The sequence below is a fragment of the Microcaecilia unicolor genome, chromosome 6, assembly GCF_901765095.1.
Source record: "Microcaecilia unicolor chromosome 6, aMicUni1.1, whole genome shotgun sequence".
NCBI classification, from domain to species: domain Eukaryota; kingdom Metazoa; phylum Chordata; class Amphibia; order Gymnophiona; family Siphonopidae; genus Microcaecilia; species Microcaecilia unicolor.
In genome coordinates, this window is record NC_044036.1 from 12,272,481 (window position 1) to 12,288,842 (window position 16,362).

Sequence of the window (16,362 nt, forward strand, 5' to 3'; positions counted from 1 at the left end):
AATGGAGGGTGGCCAATGTTAACTCCAATGTTTTAAAGGGTTCTAGGGGTGATCCAGGAAATTACAGACCTGTACGCCTGACCTCAGTGCCAGGCAAAATAGTGGAAACTATTATAAAGAATAAAATTACAGAACTCATAGACAAACATGGTTTAATGGGACAGATTTAGCATGGGTTCAGCCAAGGGAAGTCTTGCATCACCAATTTGTTTATTTCTTTGAAGGCTTGAATAAACCTGGATAAAGGTGAGCTGGTTGATTTAGTGTCTAGATTTTCAGATAGCTTTTGATAAAGTTCCTCATGAGAGACTCCTGAGAAATTTAAAGTGTCGTGGGATGGGAAGCAGTGTTCTGGTGTGGATTAGGAATTGGTTATTGGACAGAAAACAGAGGGTAGGGTTAAATGGTCATTCTCTCAATGGAGTGCCGCAGGGATCTGTACTGGGATCAATGCTATTTAGCATACTTATAAATGATATGGAAATCAGAACGATGAGTGAGGTGATAATTTGCATATGATACAAAACTGTTAAAGGTTTTTAAAACACTTGCAGACTGTAAAATATTGCAGAAAGACCTTAGGAAATTGGAAGACTGGGAATTCAAATGGCAGATGAAATTTAATGTGAACAAATGCAAGCTCTGATGCACATTGGAAAGAATAATCCGAATCATAGTTATCTGATGCTAGGGTCCACCTTGGGAGTCAGCACACAAGAAAAGATCTAGGTGTCATCGTAGATAATACGCTGACATCTTCTGCTTAGTGGCAGCCAAAAAAGCAAACAGATTGCTAGGAATTACTAGGAAAGGTATGGTGAACAAGACCGAAAATACTGTAATGCCTTTGTATTGCTCCATGGTGCGTCCGCACCTTGCGTATTGATTTCAGTTCTGGTCACCCTATCTCAAAAAAAGATATAGTGGAATTAGAAAAGGTTCAAAGAAGAGCGACCAAAATAGTAATTGGGGTGGAACTCCTCTTGTATGAGGAAAGGCTAAAGAGGTTAGGGCTCTTTAGCTTGGAAAAGAGAAAGATAAAGAGATATATGATTGAGGTGTACAAAATCCTGAGTGGTGTAGAATGAGTAGAAGTAAATCGATTTTTTTTATTCATTCCAAAAGTACAAAGACTAGGGGACACTCGAGGAAGTTACATGGAAATACTTTTAAAACAAATAGGAGGATATAATTTTTTTCACTCAACGAATAATTAAGCTCTGGAACTCTTTCCCGGAGGATATGGTAACAGCGTATCAGGGTTTTAAAAAGGTTTGAACAAATTCCTGGAGGAAAAGTCCATAGTTCGCTATTGAGACAGACATGAGGAAGCAACTGCTTGCCCTGGGATTTGTAGTATGGAATGTTGCTATGATTTGGATTTCTGCCAGGTTCTTGTGACCTGACTTGGCCACTGTTTTGAAAACAGGATACTGGGCTAGATGAACCATTGGTCTGACGCAGTATGGCTACTCTTATGTTCTTTGATGACTGTCTTTCAGGAATATGGAAATTTCTCTAGATTTCTTTTAAATTTCCAGAAATCATTAGCCCTGGCATCTTCGGACTGGGTGCGACGGAGTTGGGTGGACTCATTCCCTTTACGATGGGCCCAACATTCCTTTTGTTACCTAGGAGTCTGTTTATCTGCTGAGGTGAACATCCATTGGGGGTGGGGGGGGGGGGGGAGGTCATAAGAGTACAGATCTCTCTCCAATTTTTTGGATTTGTCAGTCAACTCACCTCATGGTTAGATCTTTTTTCCATAGCACTTGATCCTTCATCTTGTGAACACAGGGGATATGTTCATCTTAGATTGTTTATTGAAGGTTTAAGTGACCAAACTTGTTCTTAAGTAGCTCTTTCGTGTGATACTTGTTTCCTCTGTTTCTTACTGCTCATAATATATGTTTTGCATGAAAGGGGAAGGGAGGAAAGAGGTTGTTTTATCTTTGGTCATTATCGTTTCAAGAAGTTGGGAAGACTTGTTGGGGTTGGGAAGACTGGGATAGAGTGGGAAGGAGGGAGAAACTGTAAAACAATTCTTGTTGATTAGTATTTGCTTGGCAATTAATTTGTTCTGTTCCTGTTTTGTTTATCAACACTAGAAAGAACTTTAAAAAAATTTGTTTAACCTAAATAGGAGGAAATATTTTTTTCACTCAGCGAATAGTTAAGTTCTGGAACTCGTTGCTAGAGGATGTGGTAACAGCAGTTAGCATAGCTGGGTTTAGAAAAGGTTTGGAAAAGTTCCAGGAGAAAAAGTCCATAGTCTGCTATTGAGATAGAAATGGGGGAAGCCACTGCTTGCCCTGGGATTGGTAGCATGGAATGTTGGTACTATTTGAGTTTCTGCCAGGTACTTGTGACCTGGATTGGCCACTGTTGGAAGCAGGATACTGGGCTAGATAGACAATTGGTCTGACCCAGTGTGGCTATTCTTATGTCACAAGGAGCTGTGGTGGAAATTAAAACCCAGCTCCCCAGGTTCTCAGCCCACTGCACTAACCGTTTTTATCTTCTTCTTTTTTTTCTTTTTGATCATCTTTTTAAAGCAAATTTCTTATTTCAAATTAGTTTTTATTTTTCACCCAGATATATCATTGAAGCAGGCTAGCATTTTAAAAGATTTTCCCAAGGCATTTGCAAAATATTTACCATGGATTACTATGAGGCTTGTTGCCTCTGTCTTTCTGGATGGTCATACCAGGTAATTTGGTCCTACCTCACTGGTTCACCTAAATTAACTCAAACGTAGCCCTAAAATCCAGGAGAAAGGATTGTGTGGCTGCAGCGAATGTCAGTGGTGGTTGGGTCCTGTCAAATTGTTATTCAATTACTTAATGGCCTCAACATAAAGATATGGTACATCACTCTAAAGCTTCAGAGTGCTTAAGACAGTTGAAGTATAGGCCAAAATAAAAGAGAATCAAACAAGAGAATGCTTCAAAATTGGTACTCATGGTTCAGATGCACTACAGGTTCCACATGCTCCAAAGTGCCTGTTCCTAAAAGTTTGCCCTCACCTCCTCCGTTGGCAGGCTTGAGCCCCCACAATCCTCCAGAGGAGATGGTTCCAGCATCTTGGACTTAATCCTCCAGTAAGTCTTCATTCCAATTGTACAAGTTCCTGTGTTTCACATACTAACTTGCCATTTAGGAAAGCAGCAGAATTGTGGTGTTGGCTCTCTCACAGCACTTTTTAAGTCTCAAAGTATCGGTATCTGATGCTGCAGCTCTGTTAGGTATATGAAGCCACCACTGAGCATCTTTCTAGGCCATCCCCTAGATGCTGGGCATATCTATACCCCAGTTGCAGGTCCTTCCACACCAGTCATAACACAGGCCTACATCAAAGTCTGTTATCTAGTTTGATACAAAGAGTCACACCATTGATCATTACAGCTTTGGTTACAGATAAGTTTACAATTCAGCCAATAGCAAGCTGAGCTGGTGTTTTTCCTAGCTCCTTAGTAATTTCATGTTCTCTGCCATCCAACATGTGCCTCCTTATATTTATTTTGCCCTGTCTCTGATTTTATTTGTAGTATTTAACAGTATTTTTTATGGTGGCTTAACATTTTTATACACTTTTTTTAATAAAATAAAATTGTGTTTTAAAATGAAATATTAAATAGTTATATTTGCACCAAGCTTCCTCTAAATTTGATAGCTAGTCTGTTGTTGGGCACTGAAGAAATTAACAAATAACTAATAGTTATCTAGAAATCCAAAAGTACCTTAATCATAAAATTTAGCCTCACAGAAAGGGACAATGAATTCCTAGCATTTTGTCTTACTTGATTTGTGTCATGTATCTTGGGTCTTTAGCTCGTTCGGAACGATATCATCATGTTGATTCTGAAGAAGAAGAAGATACAAATGATGATGACCGGGTGGAGATCAGGCAGTTCTCTTCATGTTCCCCACGATTTAGTAAGGTAAGGTGCTTTTCTATCATCCTGATCTTAAACTCGCATCAGATCATTCCAGTAGCTGAACTGCTTAATGTAACAAAAGATATATTAACTTAGAAAATACTGCCAACTGATATGATTACAGTATTTTCTAAGTTAATATATCTTTTCTTAAATTACAAAAGATTGAATGAATAATACTGTTATCTGAAAACGTAAAGCGGTATCACTCTTTAGACATAGATTTATTATTAAACACTTATTAGTTTTTCATTCTTAAGTGTTTGACTAAAAAACATGGCGCCCCATTTTACATAGAACATAGAGATCAGAATCAATACAGTCCAGGTCAGGACATATAGTCCGTTCTCGCTGTTTGCTTTTGACTTGTAACCACTTATACCTCTCGCTTCTACCTACCCTCCTCTCCTCTTTCCTCTACACATTAATTGATTTGCTAGCTTTATTATTATTGTCTATTAGATTGTAAGCTCTTTGAGCAGGGACTGTCTTTCTTCTATGTTTGTGCAGCGCTGCGTATGCTTTGTAGCGCTATATAAATGCTAAATAGTAGTAGTAGTAGTAGTAGTTAGATTCAAAAAACCCCAGTTATACCGAAAACACGAATATGGGGGAAAGAAGGGGGGGTTAGGTTCCTGTGCAAACCAGTTCATTGTACACTTTTGCTACCTAACACCATCAACTCATCATTTTGTGAACCTTTCTTATAAAGAACAGCTTACTTACTATATTGTGCATTTTATAGATAGATGTATTTTATACACTATTTTTTAAAAGTAAAGGTAACTATCATAAAACGATGAGAATGTAACATAGTAGATGATCGGTAGGGTATGCCTTTTGGAACAAGTTAGTTTTTAGTGATTTCGGGAAGTTTAAATAGCCGTGTGTTGTTTTCACGGCTTTCAGTAGTGTGTTCCACAGTTTTGTGCTTATAAAGGAGAAACTGGATGCGTAAGTCGATTTGTATTTAAGTCCTTTGCAACTTGGGTAGTGGAGATTTAGATATGTTCGTGATGATTAAAGGCAGGTGGTACCAATTCCAATTTCCAGGCAGCCACCAAGGTAACATGTGCTGCACTGAAACAATGTTGAATTAAACATTACAGCCACAAAAGTGCGACCAGAACTAGTTTATTCAGCAGAAGTATTCCTGAGTCCCAAGGCACTGTAAAATCCAACCAGGCCTGAAGCTTGTAGAAAAACTGCTACGTTCACATGTATACCCAGAGAAGGCACCGATTTCAAGGGGGCAGGTGCCAGGCAGACTTGAAAAGGACATGTCTCGCTTTGGAGGGTGACTGAGTGGGCAACTGTACTTACCTCTCTGTCTTGCACTGACAGAAGGAAGTCCACTTATGCTCAAAAAGAAAGTTAAGGGCTATCTGTAATCTAGGACATATGCCTCATTATACTGTATAAATATGGACTTCTGCATACTCCTTCAGGATCCTTAATATTTCGGAAGCAAAAGGAAGTTCACTACAGAGTAAAATATGGCACTTTACATGTACATACATGCCGTTGGTTTAAAAAAAACTTTTTATACAATGCTGCTACTACTGTACTGCTGTCCTTCATTCTTCAGGTGCTACAGACAATTTTAATGGCAGGTTACATATTAGTAACAACAGATCAACAATTTCATATTGGAGTTCTTTCAATACCCTGCAGGCCCTACTTGCTCTTTTGTTAGCTAGTTTAAAAACTTATTTCTTTGAGTGGGCACTCAGTGACTAGCAGGGTGGGCTCTGGCACTGCACTTTTTCTTTCTTCCTTTACTCTCCTTTTATCTCACGTATTAAAGTTATTGTCTACGATTCATGTTACCACTTGTGTTTTGGATCCTGTTCCATCTTCCTGGTTTAAATTAAATATACAGGGTTTATTGCCATTAGCAATTTCAATTATTAATCACAGTCTTTTATTGGGCTTGTTCTGAAACCCTGGAAAGTAGCTACCATTTGCTGTATTCTTCTCTAGATTCAGCTATTTCTGCAAATCACTGTCCAATCTCTAATCTCTGTTTCCTGTCTAAATTAATTGAAAAAGTAGTTCATCTTCAGTTATCAAAATATGTAGAACAAGTATTGGCCTTCTATCCATGCCAATCAGGCTTTTGTGCCAATCACAGTATAGAGACAATTATGACTTCTTTGATAAGCGAACTTCATGCTGGTTGAGATAAAGGGCTTGATTGCTTTGGTGGTGTCATTAGATATGATGGCTGCCGTTCTCTTCTACGTACTCAATTAGCTAGTTTGGGGCTGCAAGGAACAGTACTAAAATAGTGTTCTTCCTCTTTATCTAATTTTTCCATTCACTTGATTGTGGAGTCCCTCAGGGATTCTATTCTTATATTCTACATCAAGCCTCACGAGTTCTATGCGGATCACAAAAGGAGAACCAGGCATACCTGGGAGTATATATAAAATTTCTCCTACATTACAACATCTACGAATATCTGTACCACAGCTTAAGACAAATATTTCTTAAATCTCTCCGAAGTAAAGGGTAATTATCATATTGACAAATAAATAAAGACAATGAGTTCCATAGTTTAACTCTCGCAAAGGATAAAGCCAATTCAAAAGATTTTATAAATCTAATTCTTTTGATAGAAGATAAATGCATGATAAATTGGAAAATTAACAAGGAGAAGCATGTATTAAGGCACTATGCCGTGTAGTATTTTAAAGACCATAATACAAGCCTTACAATCAATTCGAGCCTGAATAGGCAACCAAATCTTCCCGCAGCATATATCAATCTAATCACCACATTCTGCAATCTTTTCATGAGTGTATAATTTTATCCTACATATAACATTTTACAAGATCAGCATCTGCACCATCAATTTAAATTGTGGACCCTCAAAACAATGCTTAATTCTCCTTAGTTTTTTTTAAACAGGAGAAGACTTTCCTTACCAATAAGGTAACCCATTTCTCAATGATAGATGAGTCTAATGTCATACCAAGAATTTTTATATCCGCTTCTACAGAGAAATTAGAACCATTAATAATTACATTTTGACATCAAGAACTTGGTTTTGTTTAGGTTCAGTTTTAACCTGTGGGAAACTAGAAATCCACGGGAGACATATGTGTTAGGCGGTGAGAGTCTGATATGTACGGATGGGGAGAGAGATCTTGGGGTGATAGTATCTGAGGATCTGAAGGCGACAAAACAGTGCGACAAGGCAGTGGCCGTAGCTAGAAGGTTGCTAGGCTGTATAGAGAGAGGTGTGACCAGCAGAAGAAAGGAAGTGTTGATGCCCCTATATAAGTCACTGGTGAGGCACCACCTGGAGTATTGTGTTCAGTTTTGGAGGCCGTATCTTGCTAAAGATGTAAAAAGAATTGAAGCGGTGCAAAGAAAAGCTACGAGAATGGTATGGGATTTGCATTACAAGACTATGAGGAGAGGCTTGCTGACCTGAACATGTATACCCTGGAGGAAAGGAGAAAAAGGGGTGATATGATACAGACGTTCAAATATTTGAAAGGTATTAATCTGCAAACGAACCTTTTCTGGAGATGGGAAGGCGGTAGAACTAGAGGGCATGAAATGAGATTGAAGGGGGGCAGACTCAAGAAAAATGTCAGGAAGTACTTTTTCACGGAGAGAGTGGTGGATGCTTGGAATGCCCTCCTGCGGGAGGTGGTGGAGATGAAAACGGTAACAGAATTCAAAAATGCATGGGATAAACATAAAGAAATCCTGTTCAGAAGGAAGGGATCCTCAGAAGTTTAGCGGAGATTGGGTGGCAGAGCCGATTGGGGGGGGGGGGGGGGGGGGGTGGGGGTTGTGAATGACTGAAAGACATGCAAATTTGGGACAGGAAAACAATCTCAATGCTGGCCATTAGCACACAGGGTACATAGGAGAGTTTTAAAAGACTGAAGGAACCAAAAGTGTTCGGGGGGGGGGGGGGGGGGGGGCAAGTTCTGAATGAATGAAAGAAATGAAAATTTACGAGAGGAACACAATCTGAATGCCGGGCATTTGTACACAGGGTAGATAGGACACTTTTTAAAAAAAAAATGAAGGACCTGAAAGTATTACAACCTCCTGCCCCTGGCTTCGCAGACCAGAGCGTCTCAGCAGGTCACAGCTCGGCAGATGTTGAGACTTCTGGGTCATATGGCCTCCACAGTCCATGTGACTCCCATGGCTCGTCTTCACATGAGATCTGCTCAATGGACCCTAGCTTCCCAGTGGTTCCAAGCCACCGGGAATCTAGAAGATGTCATCCGCCTCTCCACCAGTTGCCACACTTCACTGCTCTGGTGGACCATTCGGACCAATTTGACCCTGGGACGTCCATTCCAAATTCCACAGCCCACGAAAGTGCTGACGACGGATGCATCTCGCCTGGGGTGGGGAGCTCATGTCGATGGGCTTCACACCCAGGGTCTGTGGTCCCTCCAGGAAAAGGATCTGCAAATCAACCTCCTGGAGCTCCGAGCGATCTGGAACGCACTGAAGGCGTTCAGAGATTGGCTGTCCTGCCAGATTATCCAAATTCGGACAGACAATCAGGTTGCAATGTATTACACCAACAAGCAGGGGGGCACCGGATCTCGCCCCTTGTGTCAGGAAGCCGTCGGGATGTGGCGTTGGGCTTGCCACTTCGGCATGCTCCTCCAAGCCACATACCTGGCAGGTGTAAACAACAGTTTGGCCGACAGACTGAGCAGAGTCATGCAACCGCACGAGTGGTCGCTTCATTCCAGAGTGGTACGCAAGATCTTCCGAGCGTGGGGCACCCCCTCGGTGGACCTTTTCGCCTCTCAGACCAACCACAAGCTGCCTCTGTTCTGTTCCAGACTTCAGGCACACGGCAGGCTAGCGTCGGATGCCTTTCTCCTTCATTGGGGGACCGGCCTCCTGTATGCTTATCCTCCCATACCTTTGGTGGGGAAGACCTTACTGAAGCTCAAGCAAGACCGCGGCACCATGATTCTGATCGCGCCCTTTTGACCCCGTCAGATCTGGTTCCCTCTTCTTCTGGAGTTGTCCTCAGAAGAACCGTGGAGATTGGAGTGTTTTCCGACTCTCATTTCGCAGAACGACAGAGCGCTTCTGCACCCCAACCTTCAGTCTCTGGCTCTCACGGCCTGGATGTTGAGGGCGTAGACCACTGCGTTGGGTCTGTCGGAGGGTGTCTCCCGTGTCTTGCTTGCCTCTAGGAAGGATTCCACTAATAAGAGTTACCTTTTCAAGTGGAGGAGGTTTGTCGTTTGGTGTGAGAGCAAGGCCTTAGAACCTCGTTCTTGCCCTGCACAGAACCTGCTTGAATACCTTCTGCACTTATCAGAGTCTGGCCTCAAGACCAACTCAGTAAGGAATCACCTTAGTGCGATTAGTGCTTACCATTATCGTGTGGAAGGTAAAGCCATCTCTGGAGATCCTTTAGTCGTTCGATTCATGAGAGGCTTGCTTCTGTCAAAGCCCCCTATCAAGCCTCCTGCAGTGTCATGGGATCTCAACGTCGTCCTCACCCAGCTGATGAAACCTCCTTTTGAGCCACTGAATACCTGCCATCTGAAGTACTTGACCTGGAAGGTCATTTTCTTGGTGGCAGTTACTTCAGCTCGTAGGGTCAGTGAGCTTCAAGCCCTGGTAGCTCATGCTCCATATACCAAATTTCATCACAACAGAGTAGTGCTCCGCACCCACCCAAAGTTCCTGCTGAAGGTGGTGTCGGAGTTCCATCTTAACCAGTCAATTGTCTTGCCAACATTCTTCCCCAGGCCGCATACCCGCCCTGCTGAACGTCAGTTGCACACATTGGACTGCAAGAGAGCATTGGCCTTCTACTTGGAGCGGACACAGCCCCACAGACAGTCCGCCCAATTGTTTGTTTCTTTCGACCCTAACAGGCTAGGGGTCGCTGTCGGGAAACGCACCATCTCCAATTGGCTAGCAGATTGCATTTCCTTCACTTACGCCCAGGCTGGGCTGGCTCTTGAGGGTCATGTCACGGCTCATAGTGTTAGAGCCATGGCAGCGTCAGTGGCCCACTTGAAGTCAGCCACTATTGAAGAGATTTGCAAGGCTGCGACGTGGTCATCTGTCCACACATTCACATCACATTACTGCCTCCAGCAGGATACCCGACGCGTCAGTCAGTTCGGGCAGTCGGTGCTGCAGAATCTGTTTGGGGTGTAAATCCAACTCCACCCTCCAGGACCCGCATTTATTCTGGTCAGGCTGCACTCTCAGTTAGTTGTTCTTCGTAGGTCAATTTTCTGTTGTATCCTCGCCGTTGCGAGGTTCAATTGACCTGGGTTCTTGTTTTGAGTGAGCCTGAGAGCTAGGGATACTCCAGTCGTGAGAACAAGCAGCCTGCTTGTCCTCGGAGAAAGTGAATGATACATACCTGTAGCAGGTGTTCTCCGAGGACAGCAGGCTGATTGTTCTCACCTACCCTCCCTCCTCCCCTTTGGAGTTGCGTTTTCATCATTTTTGCTTGTCATTCAACTGGCGGGAACGGTCGCGCACGGGCGGGAAGACGGCCGCGCATGCGCGGTGGGTGTGCCCTGCGTGCGGACCGCCCGCGAAGCTTTTTCCGGTTGGTGGGGGCTGCCGCGGACGTCACCCAGTCGTGAGAACAATCAGCCTGCTGTCCTCGGAGAACACCTGCTACAGGTATGTATCATTCACTTTTCTGGATAGTGAGGTTGCACAACAGACCGTGGTAGGCCAGGTGCCCTTAAATACAACTAAAGATCAGACAAAAGATGGCGAATCAGTAGTGTCCAGTACTAAGCATCATGCAAATAGGAACAACAAACATACTTTGAAATGTCTATATGTAAATGCTAGGAGTCTAAGAAATAAGATGGGAGAGTTGGAATATATTGCACTAAATGAAAAATTGGATATAATAGGCATTACTGAGACCTGGTGGAAGGAGGATAACCAGTGGGACACTGTCATATTGGGGTACAAATTATATCGTAGTAGCATTGTATATTAACGAGAGCCTTAACTCAGATAGATTACAAATTCAGCAGGACACAGATCAGACCCTTGAATCATTGTGGGTTGAAATTCCATGTATAAAAGGGAAAAGGACGGTGACAGGAGTGTACTACCATCTGCCTCGCCAGGATGAGTTGCAGTCATTTACCGCCTCCCCCGATAAGTCCCTCCCTTCCTTCCTTACCGACTTTGATGCCTGGCTCTCCGTTTTTCTTGAACCCTCATCTCCGTCCCTCATTCTTGGAGACTTTAACATACACGCTGATGACCCATCCGACTCCTACGCTTCTCAGTTCCTCACTCTGACATCCTCCTTCAACCTCCAGCTGAGCTCCACCACCCCTACTCACAAAACTGGCCATTGTCTTGACCTCGTCCTCTCCTCTACCTGCTCACCCTCCAATTTCTGCACCTCTGCTGTTCCTCTCTCAGATCATCACCTGATCACACTTCATCACCCTCCCCCTCAGTCCCGCCTAACACTAACCACTACTTTCAGGAATCTCCAGGCTGTCGACCCTCCCACCTTATCCTCTTGTATCTCTAATCTCCTCCCTTCCATCATGTCCTCGGAGTCTGTCGACAAGGCTGTCTCTGCTTACAATGCCACTCTCTCCACTGCTCTGGACACACTTGCACCATCCATCTCCCGACCCACAAGGCGTACTAATCCCCAGCCCTGGCTGACCCCTTGCATCCGATACCTTCGCTCCTGCGCCCGATCTGCCGAACGCCTCTGGAGGAAATCTCGCACCCATACCGACTTCATTCATTACAAATTCATGCTATCCTCCTTCCAGTCCTCCCTATTCCTTGCCAAACAGGGCTATTACACTAATTCTCTCGGCTCCAACCCTCGTCGTCTCTTCGCCACCCTTAACTCCCTCCTCAAAGTGCCCTCTGCTCCCATCCCCCCTCACTCTCTTCTCAATCACTAGCTGACTACTTCCGTGACAAGGTGCAGAAGATGAACCTTGAATTCACTACCAAGCCACCTCCTCCTCTTCATCCTTTAACCCACTCCCTCAACCAACCAACTCAGGCCTCCTTCTCCTCTTTTCCTGATATCACCGAGGAGGAAACTGCCCACCTTCTTTCCTCCTCGAAATGCACCACCTGTTCCTCTGATCCCATCCCCACCAACTTACTAAACACCATCTCTCCTACTGTCACCCCCCCTATCTGTCATATCCCCAACCTCTCTCTCTCCACTGCAACTGTCCCTGACACCTTCAAGCATGCTGTAGTCACACCACTTCTCAAAAAACCATCACTAGACCCTATCTGTCCTTCCAACTACCGCCCCATCTCCCTCCTACCCTTCCTCTCCAAGATACTTGAACGCGCCATTCACAGCCGTTGCCTTGATTTTCTCTCCTCTCATGCCATCCTTGATCCGCTTCAATCCGGCTTTCGCCCTTTACACTCGACAGAAACGGCACTATCTAAAGTCTGTAATGACCTGTTCCTTGCCAATTCCAAAGGTCATTACTCCATCCTCATCCTCCTCGACCTATCCGCCGCTTTTGACACTGTCAATCACAACTTCTTGCCACACTGTCCTCATTTGGATTCCAGGGCTCTGTCCTCTCCTGGTTCTCCTCTTATCTCTCCCATCGCACCGTCAGTGTACATTCTCAAGGATCTTCCTCACTCCCATCCCGCTCTCTGTTGGAGTTCCTCAGGGATCTGTCCTTGGACCCCTTCTTTTTTCAATCTACACCTCTTACCTGGGTTCGCTGATCTCATCCCATGGTTTCCAATATCATCTTTATGCTGACGACACCCAGCTTTACCTCTCCACACCAGACATCACTGCGGAAACCCAGGCCAAAGTATCGGCCTGCCTATCTGACATTGCTGCCTGAATGTCCAACCGCCACCTGAAACTGAACATGGCTAAGACCGAGCTTATTGTCTTTCCACCCAAACCCACTTCTCCTCTCCCTCCTCTCTCTATCTCTGTTGATAACACCCTCATCCTCCCCGTCTCATCTGCCCGCAACCTCGGTGTCAGCTTCGACTCCTCCCTCTCCTTCTCCGCGCATATCCAGCAGATAGCCAAGACCTGTCGCTTCTTTCTCTATAACATCAGCAAAATTTGCCCTTTCCTCTCTGAGCATACCACCCGAACACTCGTCCACTCTCTCATTACCTCTCGCCTTGACTACTGCAACCTACTCCTCACTGGCCTCCCACTTAGCCATCTATCCCCCCTTCAATCCATTCAGAACTCTGCTGCACATTTTATCTTCTGTCAGGACCGATATGCCCATATCACCCCTCTCCTCAAGTCAGTTCACTGGCTTCCGATCAAGTACCGCATACAGTTCAAGCTTCTCCTACTTACCTACAAATGCACTCGATCTGCAGCCCCTCATTACCTCTCTTCCCTCATCTCCCCTTACGCTCCTACCCGTAACCTCCGCTCACAGGACAAATCCCTCCTCTCAGTACCCTTCTCCACCACCGCCAACTCCAGACTCCGCCCTTTCTGCCTCGCCTCACCCTATGCGCGGAATAAACTCCCTGAGCCCATACGCCAAGCCCCCTCGCTGCCCATCTTCAAATCCTTACTCAAAGCCCACCTCTTCAATGTCGCCTTTGGCACATAACCATTATACCTCCATTCAGGATATCTAGACTACCCCAACTTTACATTTCGTCCTTTAGATTGTAAGCTCCTTTGAGCAGGGACTATCCTTCTTTGTTAAACTGTGCAGTGCTGCGTAACTCTAGTAGTGCTTTAGAAATGTTAAGTAGTAGTAGTAGTAGACGCAGAAATGATAAAAGAAATCAGAGACGCAAACAAAATAGGCAATGTGATAATAATGGGTGACTTCAATTATCTAAATATAGACTGGGTAAATGTAACATCGGGACACGCTAGAGAGGTACAATTTCTTGATGAAATTAAGGACAGCTTTATGGAGCAGCTGGTGCAGGAGCTGACGAGAGAAGGAAAAATTCTAGACTTGGTCCTTAGTGGAGCGCATGATCTTTTGAGGGATGTTATGGTACTGGGGCCGCTTGATAACAGTGATCATAATATGATCGGTTTTGATATCAACCTTGAAGTAACTATACACAGGAAGTCAAATACATTAGCGTTTAACTTTAAAAAAGGAGACTATGATAAAATGAGAAGAACGGTGGAAAAAAAACTTAGGGGGACAACTAAGAGGGTAAAAACTGTATAACAGGCATGGACGCTGTTCAAAAATACCATCCTGGAGGCCCAGGCCAAACATATTCCACTAATTAGAAAAGAAAGACGGAACTCCAAAAGACAGCCGGCCTGGTTGAAAAGTGAGGTGAAGGAAGCTATTAGGGCTAAAAGAAATGCCTTCAGAAAATGGAAGAAGGAACTGTCTGAAAATAACAAGAAGCAGCATAAGGAGTGTCAAAGCAAATGCAAGGCGCAGATAAAGAAGGCCAAGAGGGATTACGAAAAAAGATAGCGTTAGAGGCAAAAAAGCATAGTAAAAAATTTTTTTGGTATATTAAAAGCAGGAAGCTGGCAAAAGAATCGGTTGGGCTGCTGGATGACCGAGGGTAAAAGGGGCGATCAAGGAAGACAAAGACGTAGCGGAGAGATTGAATGAATTCTTTGCTTCGGTCTTCACCGAGGAAGATTTGGGTGGGATACCAGTGTCGGAAATGATATTTCAAGCGGATGAGTTGGAGAAACTTACTGACTTCACGGTAAACCTGGAGGACGTAATGGGGCAGTTCAGCAAACTGAAGAGTAGCAAATCTCCTGGACCGGATGGTATTCATCCTAGAGTACTAATAGAACTGAAAAATGAGCTTGCGGAGCTACTGCTAGTGATATGCAATTTATCCTTAAAATCGAGCGTGGTACCGGAAGATTGGAGGGTGGCCAATGTAACGCCCATTTTTAAAAAAGGTTCCAGGGGAGATCCAGGAAATTATAGACTGGTGAGTCTGACGTCGGTGCCTGGGAAAATGGTAGAGGCTATTATTAAAAGCAAAATTACAAACAGTTGTATTTTATGCTCTATGTATGGTTTATAGGGATTGGCAAGGCTTTTGTGATACTTTGAAAATAATAAAAACTTTATTAAAAAAAAATAAAAGAAAAATTACAGAGCACATCCAAGGACATGGATTACTGAGACCGAGTCAGCACGGCTTTCGTGTGGGGAAACCTTGCCTGACCAATTTACTTCAATTCTTTGAAGGAGTAAACAAACATGTGGACAAAGGGGAGCCAGTTGATATTGTGTATCTGGATTTTCAAAAGGCGTTTGACAAGGTACCTCATGAAAGGCTATAGAGGAAATTGGAGGGTCATGGGATAGGAGGAAACGTCCTATTGTGGATTAAAAACTGGTTGAAGGATAGGAAACAGAGAGTGGGGTTAAATGGGCAGTATTCACAATGGAGAAGGGTAGTTAGTGGGGTTCCTCAGGGGTCAGTGCTAGGACCGCTGCTTTTTAATATATTTATAAATGATTTAGAGATGAGAGTAACTAGCGAGGTAATTAAATTTGCTGATGACACAACGTTATTCAAAGTCGTTAACTCACGACAGGATTGTGAAAAATTACAGAAGGACCTTACGAGACTGGGAGGCTGGGCATCTAAATGGCAGATGGTGTTTAATGTGAGCAAGTGCAAGGTGATGCATGTGGGGAAAAAGAACCCGAATTATAGCTACGTCATGCAAGGTTCCGCGTTAGGAGTTACGGACCAAGAAAGGGATCTGGGTGTCGTCGTCGATAATACACTGAAACCTTCTGCTCAGTGTGCTGCTGCGGCTCGGAAAGCGAATAGAATGTTGGGTATTATTAGGAAAGGTATGGAAAACAGGTGAGGATGTTATAATGCCATTATATCGCTCCATGGTGCGACCACACCTTGAGTATTGTGTTCAATTCTGGTCGCCGCATCTCAAGAAAGATATAGTAGAATTGGAAAAGGTGCAGCGAAGGGCAACGAAAATGATAGCGGGGATGGGACGACTTCCCTATGAAGAAAGACTAAGGAGGCTAGGGCTTTTCAGCTTGGAGAAGAGACGGCTGAGGGGAGACATGATAGAGGTATATAAAATAATGAGAGGAGTGGAACAGGTGGATGTGAAGCATCTGTTCACGCTTTCCAAAAATACTAGGACTAGGGGGCTTTCGATGAAACTACAGTGTAGTTAATTTAAAACAAATCAGAGAAAAAGTTTCTTCACCCAACGCGTAATTAAACTCTGGAATTCGTTGCTGGAGAACGTGGTGAAGGCGGTTAGCTTGGCAGAATTTAAAAGGGGGTTAGACGGTTTCCTAAAGGACAAGTCCATAAACCGTTTACTAAATGGACTTGGGAAAAATCAACAATTCCGGGAATAACATGTATAGAATGTTTGTACGTTTGGGAAGCTCGCCAGGTGCCCTTGGCCTGGATTGGCCGCTGTCAT

At 43.9% G+C, this 16,362-nt stretch overlaps 1 protein-coding gene across 1 annotated transcript in view; it reads left to right on the forward strand.

The window, feature by feature from the left end:
- MAST2 (microtubule associated serine/threonine kinase 2) overlaps positions 1–16,362 on the forward strand; it is a 624,140-nt gene that overhangs the window by 549,792 nt on the left and 57,986 nt on the right. The window contains exon 22 of the mRNA XM_030208366.1: positions 3,832–3,941. Within this exon, the coding sequence (XP_030064226.1) occupies positions 3,832–3,941 (110 nt within the window). The remainder of the gene's footprint in view (positions 1–3,831; positions 3,942–16,362) is intronic.